At 37.8% G+C, this 19,713-nt stretch overlaps 4 protein-coding genes and 1 long non-coding RNA gene across 5 annotated transcripts in view; 2 read left to right on the top strand and 3 right to left on the bottom strand.

The window, feature by feature from the left end:
* Positions 1-19,713, bottom strand: part of LOC140753552 (uncharacterized) — a 74,711-nt gene that overhangs the window by 44,423 nt on the left and 10,575 nt on the right. The gene's annotated exons all lie outside the window — the stretch shown is intronic.
* On the bottom strand, positions 5,591-6,661 carry LOC140753553 (uncharacterized). The gene has a single exon (XM_073088252.1). The coding sequence runs from the start codon at positions 6,547-6,549 to the stop codon at positions 5,770-5,772; it is 780 nt and encodes a 259-aa protein (XP_072944353.1). The 5' UTR covers positions 6,550-6,661; the 3' UTR covers positions 5,591-5,769.
* Positions 10,359-11,125, top strand: LOC140753096 (uncharacterized). The gene has a single exon (XM_073087473.1). It carries the CDS (start codon positions 10,396-10,398, stop codon positions 11,116-11,118), a length of 723 nt encoding a protein of 240 aa, XP_072943574.1. The 5' UTR covers positions 10,359-10,395; the 3' UTR covers positions 11,119-11,125.
* LOC140753548 (pescadillo homolog) lies at positions 12,045-15,552 on the top strand. The gene is made up of 6 exons (XM_073088248.1): positions 12,045-12,206; positions 12,299-12,532; positions 12,625-12,996; positions 13,138-13,861; positions 14,316-14,506; positions 15,219-15,552. Exons 1-6 carry the CDS (start codon positions 12,183-12,185, stop codon positions 15,492-15,494), a joined length of 1,821 nt encoding a protein of 606 aa, XP_072944349.1. The 5' UTR covers positions 12,045-12,182; the 3' UTR covers positions 15,495-15,552.
* Positions 15,768-19,630, bottom strand: pelo (pelota mRNA surveillance and ribosome rescue factor). Its single transcript, XM_073088249.1, has 7 exons — positions 19,424-19,630; positions 19,098-19,341; positions 18,439-18,693; positions 17,905-18,127; positions 16,854-17,046; positions 16,663-16,769; positions 15,768-16,293 (listed from the first exon to the last, which is right to left on the bottom strand). Exons 1-7 carry the CDS (start codon positions 19,462-19,464, stop codon positions 16,193-16,195), a joined length of 1,164 nt encoding a protein of 387 aa, XP_072944350.1. The 5' UTR covers positions 19,465-19,630; the 3' UTR covers positions 15,768-16,192.

The raw sequence follows: 19,713 nt of genomic DNA, 5'->3' as shown, positions 1-19,713 counted from the left end.
CCTTAAGTTGTAAATTTAATAATCGGAATTGATTTGTCAATAAACGTAGCCATTCATTCAAGTTTAGCCGACTACAATTTGCTATTGATATTCGCTATCTATAATGTCGTACGATATTCCTTACGTAATTTGTGTATTGTTGATAATAATAATATACTCGTATCTGCTTTCTATAACGATAACTATACGAGTATACTATACTGAAAATTCGTAGGTTGTGGGAACCACATAGAAAGAGAACACAGTTTAAATATAGAAATTTAAAGTGCCCCTCTTTTATGCAAATCTACCTACCCTGGGTGTGAACCTAAAACCTTTTAACGAAGCCAATTTTGTAAAGGATTTTAACTCCTAAATATGTGTCCTATATAATCATATTTGTTTTTTCCATTAGTACATTTGTTTAATAATATGTTTATTTATTGCAGTTAGACTGTAAGGTTGTCTATAAATTAGGAATAAACCCTGCAATGTTAGTTAATGATGTCAAAAGTTAAATACAATAACAATGCCGAAGTACCTACGATTCCTGAAATCACAGGCATTTTGTACAAATACATAATATTACGAGTATGTAGGACCAACGTGGCGGGACGATCACCACACCGATCTTGTCTGGATTCCGGGTTCGATCCCCCCTAGACATCTACACGATAAATTTAGATGGTCTTGGATGTTTCCGTATTCTTTATGTATCCACGCAGGAAACATCCTATTGTGGGGCTATAAGAGTAACCGAGTAACAGAACTAAACGGGAACTTATTTATTTGAGACGTCCCACCTTCCTAAAAATACATTGCAGGCGGACTACGAAAATCTCAACCAATTTCTGATTACATAATAGAGACCCTAAGCGTAGCAACAGAGATTTCAACCAATTTCTGATTACATAAAAGTGGTTTTAGGCAGAGCATACCTTATGACAAAAAAACTTTATTTATATAACATTTAAGTAGCAAACGAACATGCAGTCCACCTAATGGTAAGTGGTTACTGCCGCCCTAAGGTATCAGTGAACACCTCATACTGAACAGTTTCTACCTAAAGGTGATCAAATATGCATTGACGCTTCCGAGGATTAAGATACGTAGGTTAGTCCTTACGTACGTTAGTTAGCACTTTACGAAAATGCTTCATGCTAGCACGACAGTGGTACCTCCCCGCCCGAATAATATCAAGGACTACTATAATTTAAACATGGTACGACATAATTTTTGTATGACTTGTATTTATTCGTCGACTCATTGGAATACAGATCACATAGTTTTTTTGTTTTTACTTAATCGGCAAAATTTTAAACATTGCGCTCCTTTCTTGTTTACGAGGGGGAAACCTTCAAAAGATACCCGGTGCCGTGTGAGAGATCTCCAAAGGAACGTAACCGGAGTCCTCTTAGCGCGTTACCCCGTCGGGCTCCGATTACTACGAGATAGACTAGATTACTACGTACAGTTGGCCACAGACGAATTGCTACCACTGAAGACTGAGTTGGGACATCTCAGATAAGTACATACATATGCATGTGTCCTTTACCACATTCCAAGCGGAGCACAGCGGCGCTTAAGACTGATATTCAGGGGCGGCTTAACCTATAGTGCAGCGCGTGCAATGCATACGGGCGCCCTGAGAGAGCTGAGAGCATCGTCTTGGACCATCATGGTACAACAATGATATGACAGAAGTTGCCAGCCAGCGCGGTGGCGACATGTATCAAACGCGAGCGCCCTGTAGGCCCTATACCTACTTATTCTTGTATGAAAAAATGACGACAAAGTTAATAATTATAGCCGCCTGGAAGTCAGGCCTAGGGGGCGCCAGGGTTTCATTGCACACGGGCGCTACACGACCTAGATCCGCCCCTGCTATAATGTATGTATATGCTGAAATAGGTGTGGCGGTGGTGCCTAATGAGTCGAACCACAAAGGGTTCTACCATCTTCAGCTTCTATAGGTTTCTTTTTTTAGTGGGTACCTAAGTACTACAAATTAAACATTTCTTTTCGCTTTCTTTGTACATGGAAACATGGTTTTCTTGTATTTCACCTAAAATCACGTACTTTGCATTTCTTGGTTATGAAAAGAGAACACACGTATTCCATAGTTAGCAAGATTCCATATTAATAAGCAATGTTATTGTTGTAGGAACGCTTGCTCAGCGGTAATAAAGGAGTGTGCACACGTACCGTTTCGGCTTGCATATTTTTTTTGCCGAAACATAGTATTTTTAAAAATATACTTCATAAAATACACTATTTTATGACAAAAATACACTGGTTACTTATTTATTTTCATAAAAATTTAAAGTGTCTAAAAATCTATTACGATTACATTTTATTAAGTTAAGATTAAAACTACTTCGCAACAATCCGCTACAAATATGTATGATGGTATATATTTTAAACCATGCAGTATGTACCACCCTCCCTCCCTCAAAGGATGCATGCAGATGCAAAAATTAAAAATATACACCACCATACATACCACCACCAACACGTGTTTCGCTCCAAAACGGAGCATCATCAGGGTAAGTTGACTCTACGACGGTTAATCGCTAAGTGACGCTGTCAACCTAATGCATGCCTTTTATAATGGTATCCAACCCTCCCCTCCACAATGAAATGTAAACAACTGATGACAGTTGTGTGATAAAGTTATAGATTAATTATTCGCATTAAATCTGCGAATAATCATCTGTTTACTGATTGTTGGTAAAAATATGAAGTAAAGGAGAGCTGGACACATTAATTTGTTCATTCAGCAGTGTAATCCTACTGTTGTTATTGTGCTTAATAATCTCCCGTTGTTCTAATATATTAAGTCTACAGCCCTTGTCACCCGTGTGTAAAATTTCATACGTATGGTTACTTGGCACATTATGGCCCGCGTCTATTAGATGTTTAGCGAAATTTGACTTGTCTGCGTGACCATTTGTATATGCGGCTAGATGTTCGCGATAACGAATATTAAAATTTCTCCCAGTTTGACCGACGTAAACGCCATTGCAATCAGAACAAACAATTTTGTAGACGCCTGATTGTTCATGTCTACCTCTTTTTTCTTTACAGTTACAGATGGATTTAATATTATTGTTTGTTCTGAAGGCAACGCTGATGTTATGACGGCGAAGTGTTTTAGCAATACGCTCTGAAATAGGACCGAGATAAGTCAAACTGGATCTATACTTAAGAGGAACCACATCCCTTGGTGCCGCATACAATTGATCACGCACCATCAAACTTCGCTTCTTACGGATAAGATTATCCACCATCCCCCTACTATACCCATTGGCAACCGCAATATAATATATGGTATTTAATTCAGATCTATAATTTTCTTGTGTTTTTTTTTCACAAGGTGCGTGATCAATTGTATGCGGCACCAAGGGATGTGGTTCCTCTTAAGTATAGATCCAGTTTGACTTATCTCGGTCCTATTTCAGAGCGTATTGCTAAAACACTTCGCCGTCATAACATCAGCGTTGCCTTCAGAACAAACAATAATATTAAATCCATCTGTAACTGTAAAGAAAAAAGAGGTAGACATGAACAATCAGGCGTCTACAAAATTGTTTGTTCTGATTGCAATGGCGTTTACGTCGGTCAAACTGGGAGAAATTTTAATATTCGTTATCGCGAACATCTAGCCGCATATACAAATGGTCACGCAGACAAGTCAAATTTCGCTAAACATCTAATAGACGCGGGCCATAATGTGCCAAGTAACCATACGTATGAAATTTTACACACGGGTGACAAGGGCTGTAGACTTAATATATTAGAACAACGGGAGATTATTAAGCACAATAACAACAGTAGGATTACACTGCTGAATGAACAAATTAATGTGTCCAGCTCTCCTTTACTTCATATTTTTACCAACAATCAGTAAACAGATGATTATTCGCAGATTTAATGCGAATAATTAATCTATAACTTTATCACACAACTGTCATCAGTTGTTTACATTTCATTGTGGAGGGGAGGGTTGGATACCATTATAAAAGGCATGCATTAGGTTGACAGCGTCACTTAGCGATTAACCGTCGTAGAGTCAACTTACCCTGATGATGCTCCGTTTTGGAGCGAAACACGTGTTGGTGGTGGTATGTATGGTGGTGTATATTTTTAATTTTTGCATCTGCATGCATCCTTTGAGGGAGGGAGGGTGGTACATACTGCATGGTTTAAAATATAAAATAAAAAATAAAAAAATATATAAAAAAAATAAAAATATATACCATCATACATATTTGTAGCGGATTGTTGCGAAGTAGTTTTAATCTTAACTTAATAGCATGGATTTCCGCAAAGTAACGCCTGATACAATTAACGATTACATTTTGTTTATAAAAAAGCGTGTTAACCTTAAGCAATGCTCGGTTGTTGTATAAGCCTCCTTATAATTTTACGCGAATGGGAGTATTAAGCATAACTGAAGACAATGGCTTGGCTTGGTCCAAATTATAGCCACATTACATTTTATATATCTACTATGTAGTAGTAACCGCGGCTTCGTCCGCGTTTTAAGAACAAAAACATGATATAGGTACATATAACTGAAAAATTGTACCTTCATTGGAATGACAGTGGCACCATTTGGCGAAAATTAGTCGTAACTCGTACCAAATCAGAAACCTACGTGGGCTCATGCACAATAACTTTACTAAAAACCAAATGCATAGTTTACGAGTCTATAAAGGACATACAGAGAAACATTCCTTTTTAAATATATAGATTGTTGAGATACTGAGTCACTGTTGCCCATAATGTGAAATTAAGAGCCAAAAAAATCCTTGGTCCTGTAAAATCGCTTACAAATTGTATAGCTACTTTTTACTACGCAAACATATCATTAAGAAACTCTGAGCGTACCCTTCAAACCAGAATATATTAGAGAAAATGCTATTGTAATTGTAATGGTAGAAATAGCTGTGGCTACAACGCCGGTGCAGCTACACCACGTATGTTTCACTATGTTACAAATAATTGTCTTAGCAACTCGAAATAATGGCCATATTGTCACAGTACTTATAGTTCCGGGACCAGGATAGGGTTATGGTATCCCTTGCCTGTCGTAAGAGGCGATTAAAAGAGGGTTTCTGGGAATGCGAGAGGCAAGATTTGGAACTCAAACAGCCCCGCCAGCGACACCGAGAAGGACGGTATATGTATGTGGATGCATGCCTTCGTACACACCCTACTATTGGGACAGTATACGGATCTTTGGCGAATCTTATGCGACGGTGACCGTGCTTACGGTGACCAGTGCTTATCCGACAGTGAATGCGCTTAGGGTACACCGATGGCTGTCTCCTAACAAAAGTCTTCTATGGTATACAATATCGGAATTACCAAATGAAATCGGTTAATGAGAAAAAAAAATGTAAAGTGTATATGTAGTATACATTTCAAGATTTAGAATACGTTTCTGTTTAGTGATTGAATATGCAAATTGAAAATTCCCTAAGTTTTCCTTACGTTTATGAATATAAATTATAGTATTTTTAGTCATTATTCTTCACGGAACAGTAAATAAAATATGTTTTTCTTTATTAACAACATTTTTAATCTCATATGAATCATCATCTCATATAGTACTTAAACAGAGATTCATTTTTTTATTATTTTACATCATCAGCTTACTTAATTAGGCACATCTACTTATAAATAATATTCGTCAAATACAATCGTCTCAGACATAAATCATTATAATGAAACACACACAAAACCTACATTATATTATTCCTACGCATAGTTTCTATAAAGCTTTCACTGGTGCTTATGTCCTGTTGGTGACGCGTCATGGGGTGTGTGCTCGGAAGACGTTCCTGTCTCGTGTTCTCCGGCTTCTTCATGGTGATGATGCTCATCAACGACACGGTATAAGCTGCCCTGGTTCGACGACCCACTGCCGTAGTACGGCCGTGCCTTCACTATTTGTCCTTGGGCTATCGAAGGCGAACAGCTCACTAGAAGAGGAACACTGCACCCGCCGACGTTTGCATTCGGGAACAATCCTACCATTTGTCCTGTAGCTTGACCTTGACTCCCAGCGGTAGCAACTACCTGAGCTATCGGCGCCGCTTCGTACGAGTACGAGTTCATACGAGCCATCGGCATGTGGGCGGCTGCAGCGTGGTTCATGTCGGAGAAGTCCATAATCTCCTGATCGTTCTCTAAATCTTCCTCCGAGCGGTAGGACGGGCGCCCGTAGCTGTAGTATGACGATGCAACTTTATGCGAAGGTACCGTTTGATACGCTTGGCTGTATGAATACGGGCCAGCAGTTTGACCCGCGGAGGAGTACAATGCCGCACTTGACATCGCTGGAGCGTATGCTGGTATTGGAGCGGAGGCGGCTGCCGCGGCACAAGGACTCATGTACATGTTGCCATAGCTGGAGCGCTTCGCACGGTGGAGATCTTGCAGTTTATTGAACTCCAAGCTAGTGACAAATTCCTTCTGCCAATCCCTATCAAAGCCATTAATGACTGATGGGGCTGCCGCGACAGCAGCCACGAGGCAACACACGAAAAGAGTAATCGCCATTATTAAACTAACTGGGATGTAGCAGATGCAACGTTATTATTTATACATATTTACGCAATCGATATTCGATTTGCATAAACAACAGAATCGCAAACTAAGAATTACCTGCACGTTATGTTTAAATGACACTGGCCCGAATAATCTGCGAATACATCATAAATGATTAAGATAATTTCCCTGTATTGACGCAATTTGTTCAATGTACCTACTTCTTTATAAAACACTTACATTAATACTGTAAGGAGTTGGTTTATCTTCTTCTTAAAACAAGCGCATCCATGCCTCAATACCTATCTGTTCAAATATATTTTAGTATCTTAATTAAGTTAAAAATACACTTTTTACTCATGTAAGGAATATGAGTGATAACCCGATAACTTGATTAGTTGTAATGGATTAGATTGATATTTAATAAGCAAGCAAAAAACATTAAAATCGGCCACTTTCCGCCTAATGTTAAGGCCTTATAGCTGTGTAGCACTGGCTAACTAAAACTGATCCGCTAGGTAAAGCAACACGGCGTGCTGTCAATTTTTAGATACCTAAGTAACTGCTAATAATGATTTTTTAATAGTTCCTTTTTTTAAGCATTCGGTCTTTGTAGGAGCACTTATAACATAAGAGCACTCTTTTTCTTGTTAATGAGAGGCAAATATTAAAAAGGTTCCCAGTGTCGTGGGAGCGACACGGGGCTATGTGGGTTTTTTACCGCAATAAAACCTTCCCGGTGGCCATCCTCAGCGCTACGCAGAAGACTTCGGGATCTCCAACGGAACGCAATCGGAGACCTCTGAATGTGTATGACGGTATGTGACCACACATACCACTGTCCTTCCGGAGGGGTCACTTACTGGACGGTTCGAGCTCCCACCCTTGCCGCCCGAAACCCCAGAAGCCCCGTTTTATTGGGCTCATACGGCAGGCAGGGCAAACCGTAGCCCTATTCTCACCCCGGTACTACAGGGACAACTCATCGTTGAAAACTAGCATCATGCACTTCAGCGGATAGTAAGTACCGCACATGGACGTCTATATTCAACCTCAACTTTTTCCACACTTTTCGCACTGACGTCGGGCTGTGGTCGAGTAAATATAAAATTAGGTACAGTATGGTATTACTTATTAATATTTGGTATTGTCACTTTCAAAATCCAAATATGCCAACCATTATTTATACGTACTACAAGGATTTCAAAAAATTAAATCCGAATTTTTTATAGTAATCGTATGAGTACGACTATAATGTTACATATATCTTGTAAATAAGAGTTAAGAGATGCCAATCACAAATTTTACATGATTCATACAACCCATCATCATATATTCTATATCACAACGAGGAAGTAAATACATGGCGAACGTGATCGACTGCATAAAACTGCATATTTAGAAATGCATGCATGCAAATATCATAAAATGTTTATACATTGCATTCCGCTTCACCGCGAACATGACTTACTTCGAACCAATTGCATTTTATTACGTTTGCATTTACATTGTACTCAAATAACTGTATCGTATACTATCTATATGTATACTGCTTCTGATGTATGTTTGTTTGTTGGTGATTAAGTATCGTTCAAAAATGGAAACAAAACAAAAATGTAAAATAATTGTATAAATTGTATAAATACTTTTTTAAAGTATTTACACAATTTATACGATTATTTTACAAAAATGCTACCCCAGTACATTTATTAATATGTACTTAAACTACAGGTACAAATAGTTGGCTCCAGAAATAGATAATTTTGCACAAAAGTGTTTTTTAAAAGCATCATGAGGTTATTTCTTAGGATTTATCCCTCCATTTGGCATAGGCGAGAAAAAATCCTACCTCGTAGACAAAGTCGCAGGAAATAGTCGTTTATTTTATGTTGGCCAATTCCGGGTTAGTATACTTGACATGAATTTGGTAACAATAAGGAGAACTTTTAAACGTTTTAAGTAGGTACACATGTGACTTCAAATGAAATATGAGTCTTGGAATCAAGGTCGATCCCCTTAGAGAATTCTAAATAAATTGAGGTTATTCTTTACTGGTAACTTCGACTTCGGGTAAAAAATGTTCTACATGGAGTTAGTCACACATGTCCATAGGCGCGACGACTTACAATCAGGTGGTGTCCGATTTCGCGGTTGCTACTCCAGTATTATAAACAACGGTATACTTTTAATTTTTGTATCCGCAAGTCTTCGGCACTTTGAGTTAAAAAATTGCCCTATCGTCTTCCCCTCAAACTATTAGATAAATTACTATTATTATTATTATTATTTTTATGTATACTTTTTTTTAAAAAGTGTAGCCTCAGATGTAGGCGAATCGGTAGTAATAATGGCGTTCACGGGCGTTCACCAAGTGAACGTCATATACACCTATTAGTTTACCTGTATCCCCTGCCTGTCGTAAGAGGCGACTAAAAGGGGGCTTCCGGGGTTGCGGGTGGCAAGAGTGGGAGCTCGGACCGTCCAGCAAGCAACCCCGAGAAGGACGACGGTATGTGTGGTCGCATACCGTCGTAAACACCAGATGGTGTGGGAGGAGCCAAAAGTGCTCCCCCAGGGTAGAGCCCGATCGGGGCATTGCGCTTGGAGGACTCCGGTTGTGTTCCCTCGGAGATTCCGGAGTTCTCCAACAAGCGTTGAGGACGACCACCGGGGGGGTTTTAGTGCGGTAAAAATCCCACATAACCCGGCGTCGCTCCCACGTCGTCGGGTACCTTTTGAAGGTTTCCCCCTCGTAAACAAAAAAAAAAAAAAAAAAGGTAATGCAATAATGCAAGCTAACAAAACATGGTTATAATTAGAAGACTCGCCTGGACAGTCTTGTACCAAGACACAGTTATCGCTCTCCTCATCCCTGATGTATCCAGCCGAGCATCTGCACCCCGCCCGGCACTCCCAATTCCAGGGGCATAAGGATCCACCCTTGTTCAACATCCGTATGTTCACGCAGGTGAGAGGACAGGCCCACCCGCAAAGCGAAAATTCCTCGTGTTTTCGCAAACAAGTCGAGGTTTTATAACACACTGTGTACTGAACGAAAACTAAGAAAAATAGAACGTAGGGCGACATTTCAATGTTTTATTGTAACTGTAAATTTTATTATATATAGAGGCTTATGTTGTACTTAGTACGTTAGAGTATTTTAAACGAAATTGACCTGAAACATGACGCTTACATGCCTACTGCTTCTTACATTTATAACCCGACACTAGTACTCTTTATGTCGTTGATGATACAGACACATGAAGATGAAAACACAGACATCCAAACCCTGGTCAGAGGTCTAAATTCTTCATTTAAATGTCTACAAGGATTGATTCCGAGACCCTGCTCGGGCTTTGAGTGTTGCTTCGTGTCCGTGCATTTCGTGATTGTTTCACTACTATACCGTAGCGAGTTTAAACATTCAAAATACGTAATTACAATCATTACTTCTGAACACATATATTATTTAAATAAAATACTTTTAATATTGGATACTCATTATTTTACTGCTAATGATACAGTTGGGTTGTTATAGTAAGTGTAGAATCAAAGACTTCCACGTGAGATGAATTGAAATGAGAAACATTATATTATATTCATATGATGATAAAAATATGTACGTATCTTATTATTCCATGATTGTATCGATTGACGTGAGATAAGCGGCATCGATTAGTGTAGAATAACGTAGATACGTTAAACACCGAAACGTGTCATCAATAGTCTTTGACAATCTCTATCAAGATCAACACATCTTATATTATCGTTAATGTAAATATCCAAAGTATATAAAACGGAGTGATCTTACCTCATAAAACCATTCCTTCTACAATTTAAAAGTAAATTAAATTCATAATGTGGAAAGGGATTACAAAGTGTCTTTTTCTTTCATTAACAGTTTCCAGAATTAGAGGCCACTTGCCCCGTGTAACGAATCAACTTTATCCCGTGCAAGGACTGTTTGTGAAGCCATCCGTAGATGGCACCACAGGGGACCTGTACGTCGCAGCAACAGAGGACCATGGCGTGGACACGCACTGGCTTACAGACCAGCCAGTCAACTTTCTTCCGACCGCCGCCGCTACATCCACCAAACCTACCACAGTACCCGTGTCCTTCTCTTCAAGCTTCTCCAAAACCTCTTCACCTCACGAAGAAAGCGTAATGACTCAGAAGCGAGCCATAATCACAAGTCCGCAACTGAAATATACTTACGCGTTACCATCAAGCGAAGGCAGTCCCATACCGCCCTACCCATACGTCGCCGTTCCTGTCGCATCGACAGATGGGTCTGCTCCACCTTGCTCATCAGAGGGCACACCCGCACTCCCGAGTTACCCTCAATTTTCGCCATTTCACTATTTTTACCCGCAAATGATGGCAGCAATGGCGAATGCTATGACCGCGGTAAATGATGGGGATAACGAAAAGGGATTCAATCCCCCAGCTGCTCCACCTTTCTGGCCTCATGCTTACTCGTATCCCTACCAGTATGTGATGGTAGATCCTACTTTATGGGCACAGGCACAAGCAAGCGCGACTACGCCGCCATCAGCTTCAAGTGAAGAGACCGCATGAAAATTTCAAAAATATTATGATAAGCTGTATCAAATCAAAACCTTTAAATTATTTTTAGATGTAAGTATTTATTAAAATTTATTGTACTTTGATATTATCTTGCCTATTAAATATTAATAAAATAATATCGGTATTAATAAAAATAATTATAAAAGTGTTTTTGTTTATAAAATATTGTAAACCAAAAAGATCATAAAGACGTAACCTATTCACGAAGGTTTGAAAATATCTATAGGTGGACTGTAGGTAAGCACATGGTAAGCACCATAGGTATTAATGTGCTTTCTATTGTTTGATGTCATGAGACCGATAATTTATAGCCCACCATGGCCGCCAACGTTTTCAACAGTTCAAGAAGAACGAAATTAAAAATTTAAATCTTGTTACTTTTTAAGTCCCAAAAAATACAATATGTTTTGTTCTGAAAGGAATATGTTAAACAATAAAGCACCTATAGCCAATTCTCGGCGGATTTTAGGAACATTACTGATAAGCATAAGACCTATACTATCTCAAAATGCTACAGTACATTTATTTTTATAGTCCAATAAACTTTTCTGTATGTGAACATTTGTTGACAGCTTCATGAGCGGGTAAAAAACTTTTTAGTTTATACATTAATTAATTGAAATTACAAGCTCAAAAATTATTTCTTATGTTATTTGACGATAAAAAGTATATTTTCTACCATAATTATCAGATATTTCTTATAATATGTTTAATATTGTTGAAAGAAGTCGTTAAATATTAAATTACTACTTAGTTAATAGTTTTGACAGTGACGCCCCTGCTGCACACACAAAAAAGTTTGGCTGACGAAACCAGTCTTGTCTTGTTTATGCTACAAACTTATATATTTATTATCTGTGAAATCTGTCTTAAGTTATCTTTCTGTAATATCCGTAATCAGTCTGTGCCTGCCCTCGTGCTGTCAGCTGTCATTTTAACAACAGGGGGACGGGGAATGTGTCGTGTTATTTTTCAAGAATAAACTTAACTAAAAATATATAAAATTTGAGTATATCACATTATAAAAACAGCTGTTATAACTAATATAATATAAAATGGTGTCCAAAAAGAAAAAGAAGGTATAATTTTATTACACACAATCTTAACGACGCAACACGTGTTTTGTGACAATAATAACCAAAATTTATTACGTATTTATATTTATTTACAGTATTCAAGTGGTGAGGGAGCCCAGTTTATGACGCGTAAAGCAGCATTAAAGAAGCTGCAATTATCGTTAAAAGATTTCAGACGTATATGCATTCTCAAAGGTATTTACCCAAGGGAACCACGTAACAGGAAGAGAGCTCAGAAGGGAGCAGGTGGTATCAAGACACTATACCACACTAAGGACATTAAATTCCTGCTCCATGAACCTATAATATGGAAACTGCGAGAGTTAAAAGTAAGTTAAATATTTTATAATTGTCACTACCGATAATAGTTAGAAATATAAAATTGTAAGAATAAATTTTCATGTTAAAATTGTAATTCTAGGTATACCAACAAAAAATCCGCAAAGCTCGTGCGATGCGCGAGTACGGCCGCATGAGGAAATACTTCAGAGACTATCCGGACATGAACATAGACCACATTGTAAAGGAGCGATATCCCACTTTCGTGGACGCCTTGCGGGATCTTGACGATTGCCTCACGCTTTGCTTCCTGTTCAGCACATTCCCCTCTTTGAAAAGGGTTCCCCGAGACCAGTCTCTCCTTTGTAGGAGACTCACAGTAGAGTTCATGCACGCCGTTATAGCTGCAAAGGCACTGCGCAAAGTGTTCATATCAATCAAGGGATACTACTATCAAGCTGAAATTGAAGGACAGACCATCACATGGATTGTACCCCATCATTTCTCATTTCAGGTAAAAAAATTATGTTATTATCTTAACATATAAAGATTATTGTTGCCATGTATACTAATTATATTAGTATTACGGCTGATACAATTTTAATACATAAAATTAATAAGATAAAATGTTAAAGTAATTTATTTTATATTACAGCCTCAAAACAAAGATGAAGTGGATTTCAAGATAATGTCAACATTTGTTGAATTCTATATAACATTGCTTGGATTTGTGAATTTCAAGTTATATCATACACTCAATCTGGTATATCCACCAAAACTTACCTCAGGGTTCAATGCAGACACAGAAAAAGATCTCATTGACGAACAAGCTTATGTAGCTGAAAGAATCGCTGCCATGAACATATCCTTGGCTAGAATAGCTGGAACCAATGAGGTTGAGGATTCTCCGGAGATTGACATATTCCCCACAGAGGGTGAAGACCCCCAGAAATTGGAAGAGGCCAAGTTGGAAGCGGAGAAAGTGAAAAAATTAAAAACTTTGTTCAAAGGCCTCAAATTCTTCATAAACAGAGAAGTGCCTAGAGAGCCTCTGGTTTTCATAATCCGCTGCTTTGGTGGTGAAGTGAGTTGGGACCGTGACCACTTTGTAGGAGCTACATTTGATGAAACTGATGAATCTATTGCTTATCAAATTGTAGACAGGCCTAGTATGGATAAGCAGTATCTCTCTCGGTACTATGTTCAGCCACAATGGGTGTTTGATAGTGTCAACACCAGGTCATTGTTGCCTATCAATAACTACCTGATGGGAGCGGTCTTGCCACCTCACTTGTCACCGTTCAGTGATAAGACAAAGGATCAAGTTTACATACCTCCTGAGGAAAGGGCTCTGAATGACCCTGACTTCAAACCCCTCAGTAAGTCTATTTTTGACTTCTTGAATTTAGAATTGATTTTTTTTTCATATCAGAGCTTTATAATCAAATAATGCAAATGACACAGTTCAATAAACATGTAAATATGTAGTTTAACTATGGCAAGGAAATGCATAAGAATAAAGTAGACTTAGAGCTAGCATTAGAGCTGTTACTTGTGACCATAAATGATTTCTCACAAGAGGGGTTTTTATTTTATTATTGCCAATATTTCGACTCAGTTTACCTGGATTACATAACATCACTATGGAGCTATGACCAAAATACATGAAACTGGATCAAAACATTGGCAAAAATGAAATTTGCCTATCATGAGTACATAATAAAATGTAAATTATAATAGTATATAAATGTAGTAACCGTATGTAACCGGTGGCTAAATGATTGCAATGATTGTTTATAATATATTTTTTTTAATATCAATGTACAAATGCAGATGCCGATGAAGACCCATCGGATGAGGACATAGAAGAAGCTAGTGATGAGGACAATGATGATGATAAGGAAGATGAGGATGATCCGGAAACAGCGCTCACTAAGCAGTATCAACAGGAAGTGCAGGAAGACTCCACATCTGAGGAGGAAGATGACTTGGACCCCGAGAAAAAGAAACTGGCTAAAGAGAAGGTATGTTTTTTTTTTTAAATAATATAGGAGTAGCAGACGAGCATGCAATCCACCTGATGTAAGTGGCTACTGCCACCCACGGACATCTGTAATTAACCCCAGATAAGATTAGATAATCGTACATGAGGTTGGCCACAGATGCGCCGCTACCCCTGAGGACTAAGCTGGAGTGCCTCAGCAAGTGTCTCCCTTACCACACCCTTCAAAACCCAGCACAGCATCGCCTAACACTGCTGTTATGAGGCAGATATAGATGTGAAGGTGGTGCCGCCAGAGTCGAACCACAAAGGGTTCTACTACCTTCATGTTGATACACATATTATGAAGTAGGAAATTATTTGTGGATGGATTCTTGTTGTATATAATATTGCTGTAATGTATGTGTACTAATAGATTTTTTTATAAGGTTGAAGTAGCAAAGTATGATGTCCACCTGATGGTAAGTAGTCACTGCCGCCTGCGGATGACTATAATCAATAAACCAACCAACAACCTGTTATACCAACCACCAACTGGTTATACCATCTTTTAACATAAACAAAGATATTTGTTGCCTGTGCATACCAAATTATGTAATATACTGCACGGTTACTTAGCAAAATAATGAACGAAACTAATCAATAAAACTGCTGATAACCAATGTATGAAGTTGATAATATAAACAACATGTTATATATTGCAACATTACATTTATATATATTTGTGATTACAGAAAAAGGAGATGGCTGTTACAACCGGTGTGCCTCATAAGGAGCATCCTTATCAGAAGGAGATAGAAGACAAGCAAGCCTTCAGACTACGAGAGAAACTCGTACGCAAGAAGCACAGGAACCTGTACAAGAGCATGAAGGCTGGCCAAGAGAAGCGGAAGAAGGAGATTTGGCTGCTGCGGAAGAAGAGACGACTTCACGATGAGAAAGTGAAAGAAGGAAAGAAGGCAGAGAAAAAGAAACAGAAAATGGAAGCACTTGAATCGGCTTTGTCATAAAATATGATAGTTAAAAAACCAGTGCAGTATGTTGTCAACAAATAAATGATATAGCATTCTTGTCTTATTCAATATTCATGTAATATTACTGATAAAAAATAATATTCATACTTATAAAATGGTCTACAAAGACACAATGATAAGGCCAAAGTTAGTATCTTATGCTAATAAAATTTATTATAGACTTGAACGTAAAATTTTACTTGATCATTACTGACTGGTTATTAAATATGAATTTTAACAGGTAATTTTAACAATAAACAAAAAACCATGTGCTATAAATTGACTTTTTATTACTATCATAGTAACACAGCTTTACAAACAAACAATTATTTGGGTTCAGCAATGATATTCCTCATCAGTAACAAACAAAATTTACAACTTATATAAATTAGAATACAAACAATTAGAATGTCATCATCTTATATGAAATAGGTTGTGTGTAAATTTTAAATATTACATACAGTATAGCTTATATTAAGATATATTTGAATTAACTACACATCTGGTTTTAAAGTTTAGGTATGTTTCAATTTTGAAGTAATTATTCTAAATTCTACACAAGTCAACAAGTAATAATACAAAAAATAACAATTGTCTTAATATACCAGATTCAAATATTTCTATAAATAAATACAACATTACAAAGATATTATTGGATTATAGTTTGTTATATTCGGTGCAATTGAAGCTTATAGTTAATCCGAATCAGAATCGCTATCATCCCCGGTATCACTATCTTCTAGCTCTGGCATGGGGAAACGGAGAATAGCAGCTATACCAGTAAGTTGGTCTAATTCTGTAAAGAAAACAAACTGTATGTAGTATGTTTGATAAGTATTGAAGAATGTCATTCATGTGTTTGAGAAACATTGCTTCCATTTACAGAAAATATACAATCATTTGTTTATTTCTGCCTTATAAAAGTAATAAAGTTATATAGTACTTATTTGGTACTGGATATTTTATTTGCAGGGATTGTTTCTGCCTCACATCAAATATCAGCTGTGATTAACTTCAGGTAGGATTCCTGATCTGTTGTTTCATGAGGTGACAAAATTATAATAAAAAGTATAATAACTTAAGTAATAGGTAAGTCTGATATATAAGGTAATGCAGGCATCAATATTCTTGTGTTATATGTTTTAGTTTAAAGGATATTACTTACGTTCACCAGAGACATGCATGCTTGAGAATATCCTAACATCACAGCCATTTTCTCTTGCAGAATCTACAAGAGCCACATACTCCTTCCTCTGTAAGATATCTTGACATCTGTAAAGTAACACATAATTATCATTAATACAAACATTTCTTAAAATTCTATCATTTTATTAACAAATTGTACTGATTGCTTACCTGAAAAGTTTATCTGATATCATCAGTGTCTCTATAGCCATGGCTTCATTAGCCCTTTCCACATGTTTCTTGCCATAAAATGCTTTAGCAGGCTCCAATTGCAACATAGTATAAAAACTTTCCAGCAGCTTCACTTCACTGGCTGCTTTTGTGTCTGATATCTTGGCCATCACTGAAGGCTCCTGTAGAACCTCTGAAACGAAATGAAATACCTTTTTTTAATTACTAGAAGTATTTCACTCATAAACCATAAATTTATATAGACAGTCTCTTTTTTTTTATCAAGGGTGAAACCTTCAAAAAGTACCCGGTGCCGTGGGAGCGACACAGAGTTGGGATCCTTACCGCACTAAAACCCCCTCGGTGGCCGTTCTCGGCGCTGCGTAGAGGACTCTGGGATCTTCAAAGGAACGCAACCGGAGTCCTCTTAGCGCGTTGCCCCGTCGGGCTCCGCCCAGGTGAGCTTAACGCTCGCCACACCAACTGGTGCGTACGACGGTATGCGACCACACATACCGCCGTCCTTCCCGGGGCCGCTGGCCGGGCGGTTTGAACTCCCACTCTTGCCGCCCGCAACCCCGGAAGCCCCCTTTTAGTCGCCTCTTACGACAGGCAGGGGATACCGCAGCCCTATTCTGGTCCCGGAACTACAGGGACATATAGACAGTCTCGTATTGCACCTTATTTTTCCGCAACTCATTTATTACAGAAAATAAAGTATGTAACAACTTTGCTGGCTCCCACCTCTACTAACCCTACGACAGGGTCTTCATATCAACATACACCATAGCTACATGTAAGTTTAATAACTGCAGTGCAATAATTTGTTATTAATTGATTGTGTTGAGAGGGGATGGGGGCAGTTACATAAGGCATTCCAACTTGATATGCTAGCTAGCCATGTATCTATTGGTGACATCAGGATAGCAAGTAGATTTCAAGTAATCACTGCTGCCCACTGATACCTTAGACACCATCATCTACTGGATTGACCTTACTTTTAAATACTAAATTACTAAAAAGGAAAAAATATATAAATTATCTGACTTACCTTTTAGTGAGTGTTTGAAACCAGATGATGCCTTAACTAATAAAAACTTCCCCTTATTTTCAATAAGTAGTTTGTTATCAGTTTTTATTGCCTGTTGCATCATGTAATCAAAAAACTGATCCTTGACAAATCCCGGAGAGGCAATGATGACACACTTCACTACACTAAAATCTATATGCCTCAATATTCCTTGCATAACTGCTTCGTAAAACTTGTTGAGGCCCTGAAAAACATGCAGAGATGCTAATTAAATACTACTATTAAGGAATTACAAGTTTACAAATAAGATGATGTCAAGATCAAATGTTCAACCTCTAATATTAGAATTCATAACAGTACCATGCAAAAATCAAATTTATAAATGAATACTAACAAGAGGATGTAATACGACACATAATCAGATCTACTCTTATCCTAACATTTTGCTTACATAATCATTTATACACAAACTATTGTTCCTACAGTATGAGTAAAAATGCCTAGCCCAAATAAAGTATCAGTAGGTATTATTTTCATACAAAAAGTAATAGATACCTTTTCATGTTGCTGCACAAAGCCTTTGCGTTTCCTTGGAATTGTAACATCAATTTTCGACCTCACTAATGTCATAGACGGTGTGATGAGACACACATGTGCCAGGCCTTCCTGCATAACGACAGCGGCAACATCTGCACTTGCGGCAGGATCACAGGCCATATCCACACGGTCTAGAGCAACTGAATCCCATAGGATTTTGCGTAACACAAACTTTCTGTTCAACTCCAAATCAAGTGTATGATATGCTCCCATCTAAAATTTGTACATCCTTTTTAAGCATTATATGAGGTAGACATGTGCGACAATATAATATCTCATCTTCATCATTAACAACTATAACAAATAAAAATATTCAGTATGAAAACTATGGACAGTGTATTTGCTCTAATAATACACTACTACTGATGGCTTTCATATTGGGTTGTAGATATGAGAAGAAATTTACATTATTATATGTTCAAGGCACCACTGCAATACTTATTTGTTCTTTATAAAAGCAGCGTAAAGAGTCTGTATTGGTTTGAAAGATGTGATAGGCAATTAAAATCATATCTGGGGTTGACTTACAATTTCCACAGGTGAGATGGCCACTTACCATCAGTTGGCCTGTATGTTTTTTTTCTACTTCTTTATTATAAAACAAAAGTTATCTTTACCTTGACATACTGATTCTCCACAATGTTCCGACCTTTCAACCGAAGCACACATGCTTGTGTATCGAAGTCTATAGTTTCCACTGTGATGGTGAGAGTGGTCCGCACACGGCTGCTCGTTGAAGACCCAGTTGAAGATTCCGTTTGAACCTTGCGGACGGTAGACGCTGTAACCGCGTCCCCTTCCGCGATGAGGTTGTAGGCATGCCACATGTCCTCAGGCTCTTCGGGAACCAATCCGATACTTCTACGCACATGGAATTGAATAACAACATGATTATACCATATAAAACTCAAGTTAAATTATCCTTTAACTAAACCATACGCACCCACTGCCATCTTTTTCGATGTTCTTATGAATTAGCTTCATTTTATATACGGGAATTAATATCGTGAACTCATGTTGTAGAAGTATTTCATTGAAATTTGAACCTGAATATTATGAGACACATCACCATAAAATTCACATTCGATTTAAAATCCACGATAGAATGACTGACATGACAGAGAGTAATGACAGATTGTGTTTGGGATTTGTGACGTATTTGTCAATTACACTAAATTACTTGATGATTCTGTATTGTAAGGTATTATAGACCATATTGTGGTAAAATTAGAT

This window comes from Epargyreus clarus, unplaced genomic scaffold (assembly GCF_041222505.1).
Source record: "Epargyreus clarus isolate Ecla_fem2 unplaced genomic scaffold, WU_Ecla_fem_2.2 ptg000026l, whole genome shotgun sequence".
In the NCBI taxonomy this organism is placed as follows: Eukaryota; Metazoa; Arthropoda; class Insecta; order Lepidoptera; family Hesperiidae; genus Epargyreus; species Epargyreus clarus.
Note: the sequence above shows the minus strand (reverse complement) of the source record. Positions and strands in the feature narration are given on the sequence as shown.

Bases quoted from the DNA above. Each gene is read 5' to 3' on its own strand.
- LOC140753553 (XM_073088252.1), bottom strand. From the start codon at position 6,549: ATGGCGATTACTCTTTTCGTGTGTTGCCTCGTGGCTGCTGTCGCGGCA.
- LOC140753096 (XM_073087473.1), top strand. From the start codon at position 10,396: ATGTGGAAAGGGATTACAAAGTGTCTTTTTCTTTCATTAACAGTTTCC.
- LOC140753548 (XM_073088248.1), top strand. From the start codon at position 12,183: ATGGTGTCCAAAAAGAAAAAGAAG. The intron at 12,533-12,624 runs GTAAGTTAAATA...TTGTAATTCTAG, and splicing joins GGAAACTGCGAGAGTTAAAA to GTATACCAACAAAAAATCCG. The intron at 14,507-15,218 runs GTATGTTTTTTT...TTGTGATTACAG, and splicing joins AGAAACTGGCTAAAGAGAAG to AAAAAGGAGATGGCTGTTAC.
- pelo (XM_073088249.1), bottom strand. From the start codon at position 19,464: ATGAAGCTAATTCATAAGAACATCGAAAAAGATGGCAGTGG. The intron at 16,770-16,853 runs GTAAGCAATCAG...GTTACTTTACAG, and splicing joins ATATCAGATAAACTTTTCAG to ATGTCAAGATATCTTACAGA. The intron at 16,294-16,662 runs GTAAGTAATATC...TTTTCTTTACAG, and splicing joins CATGCATGTCTCTGGTGAAC to AATTAGACCAACTTACTGGT.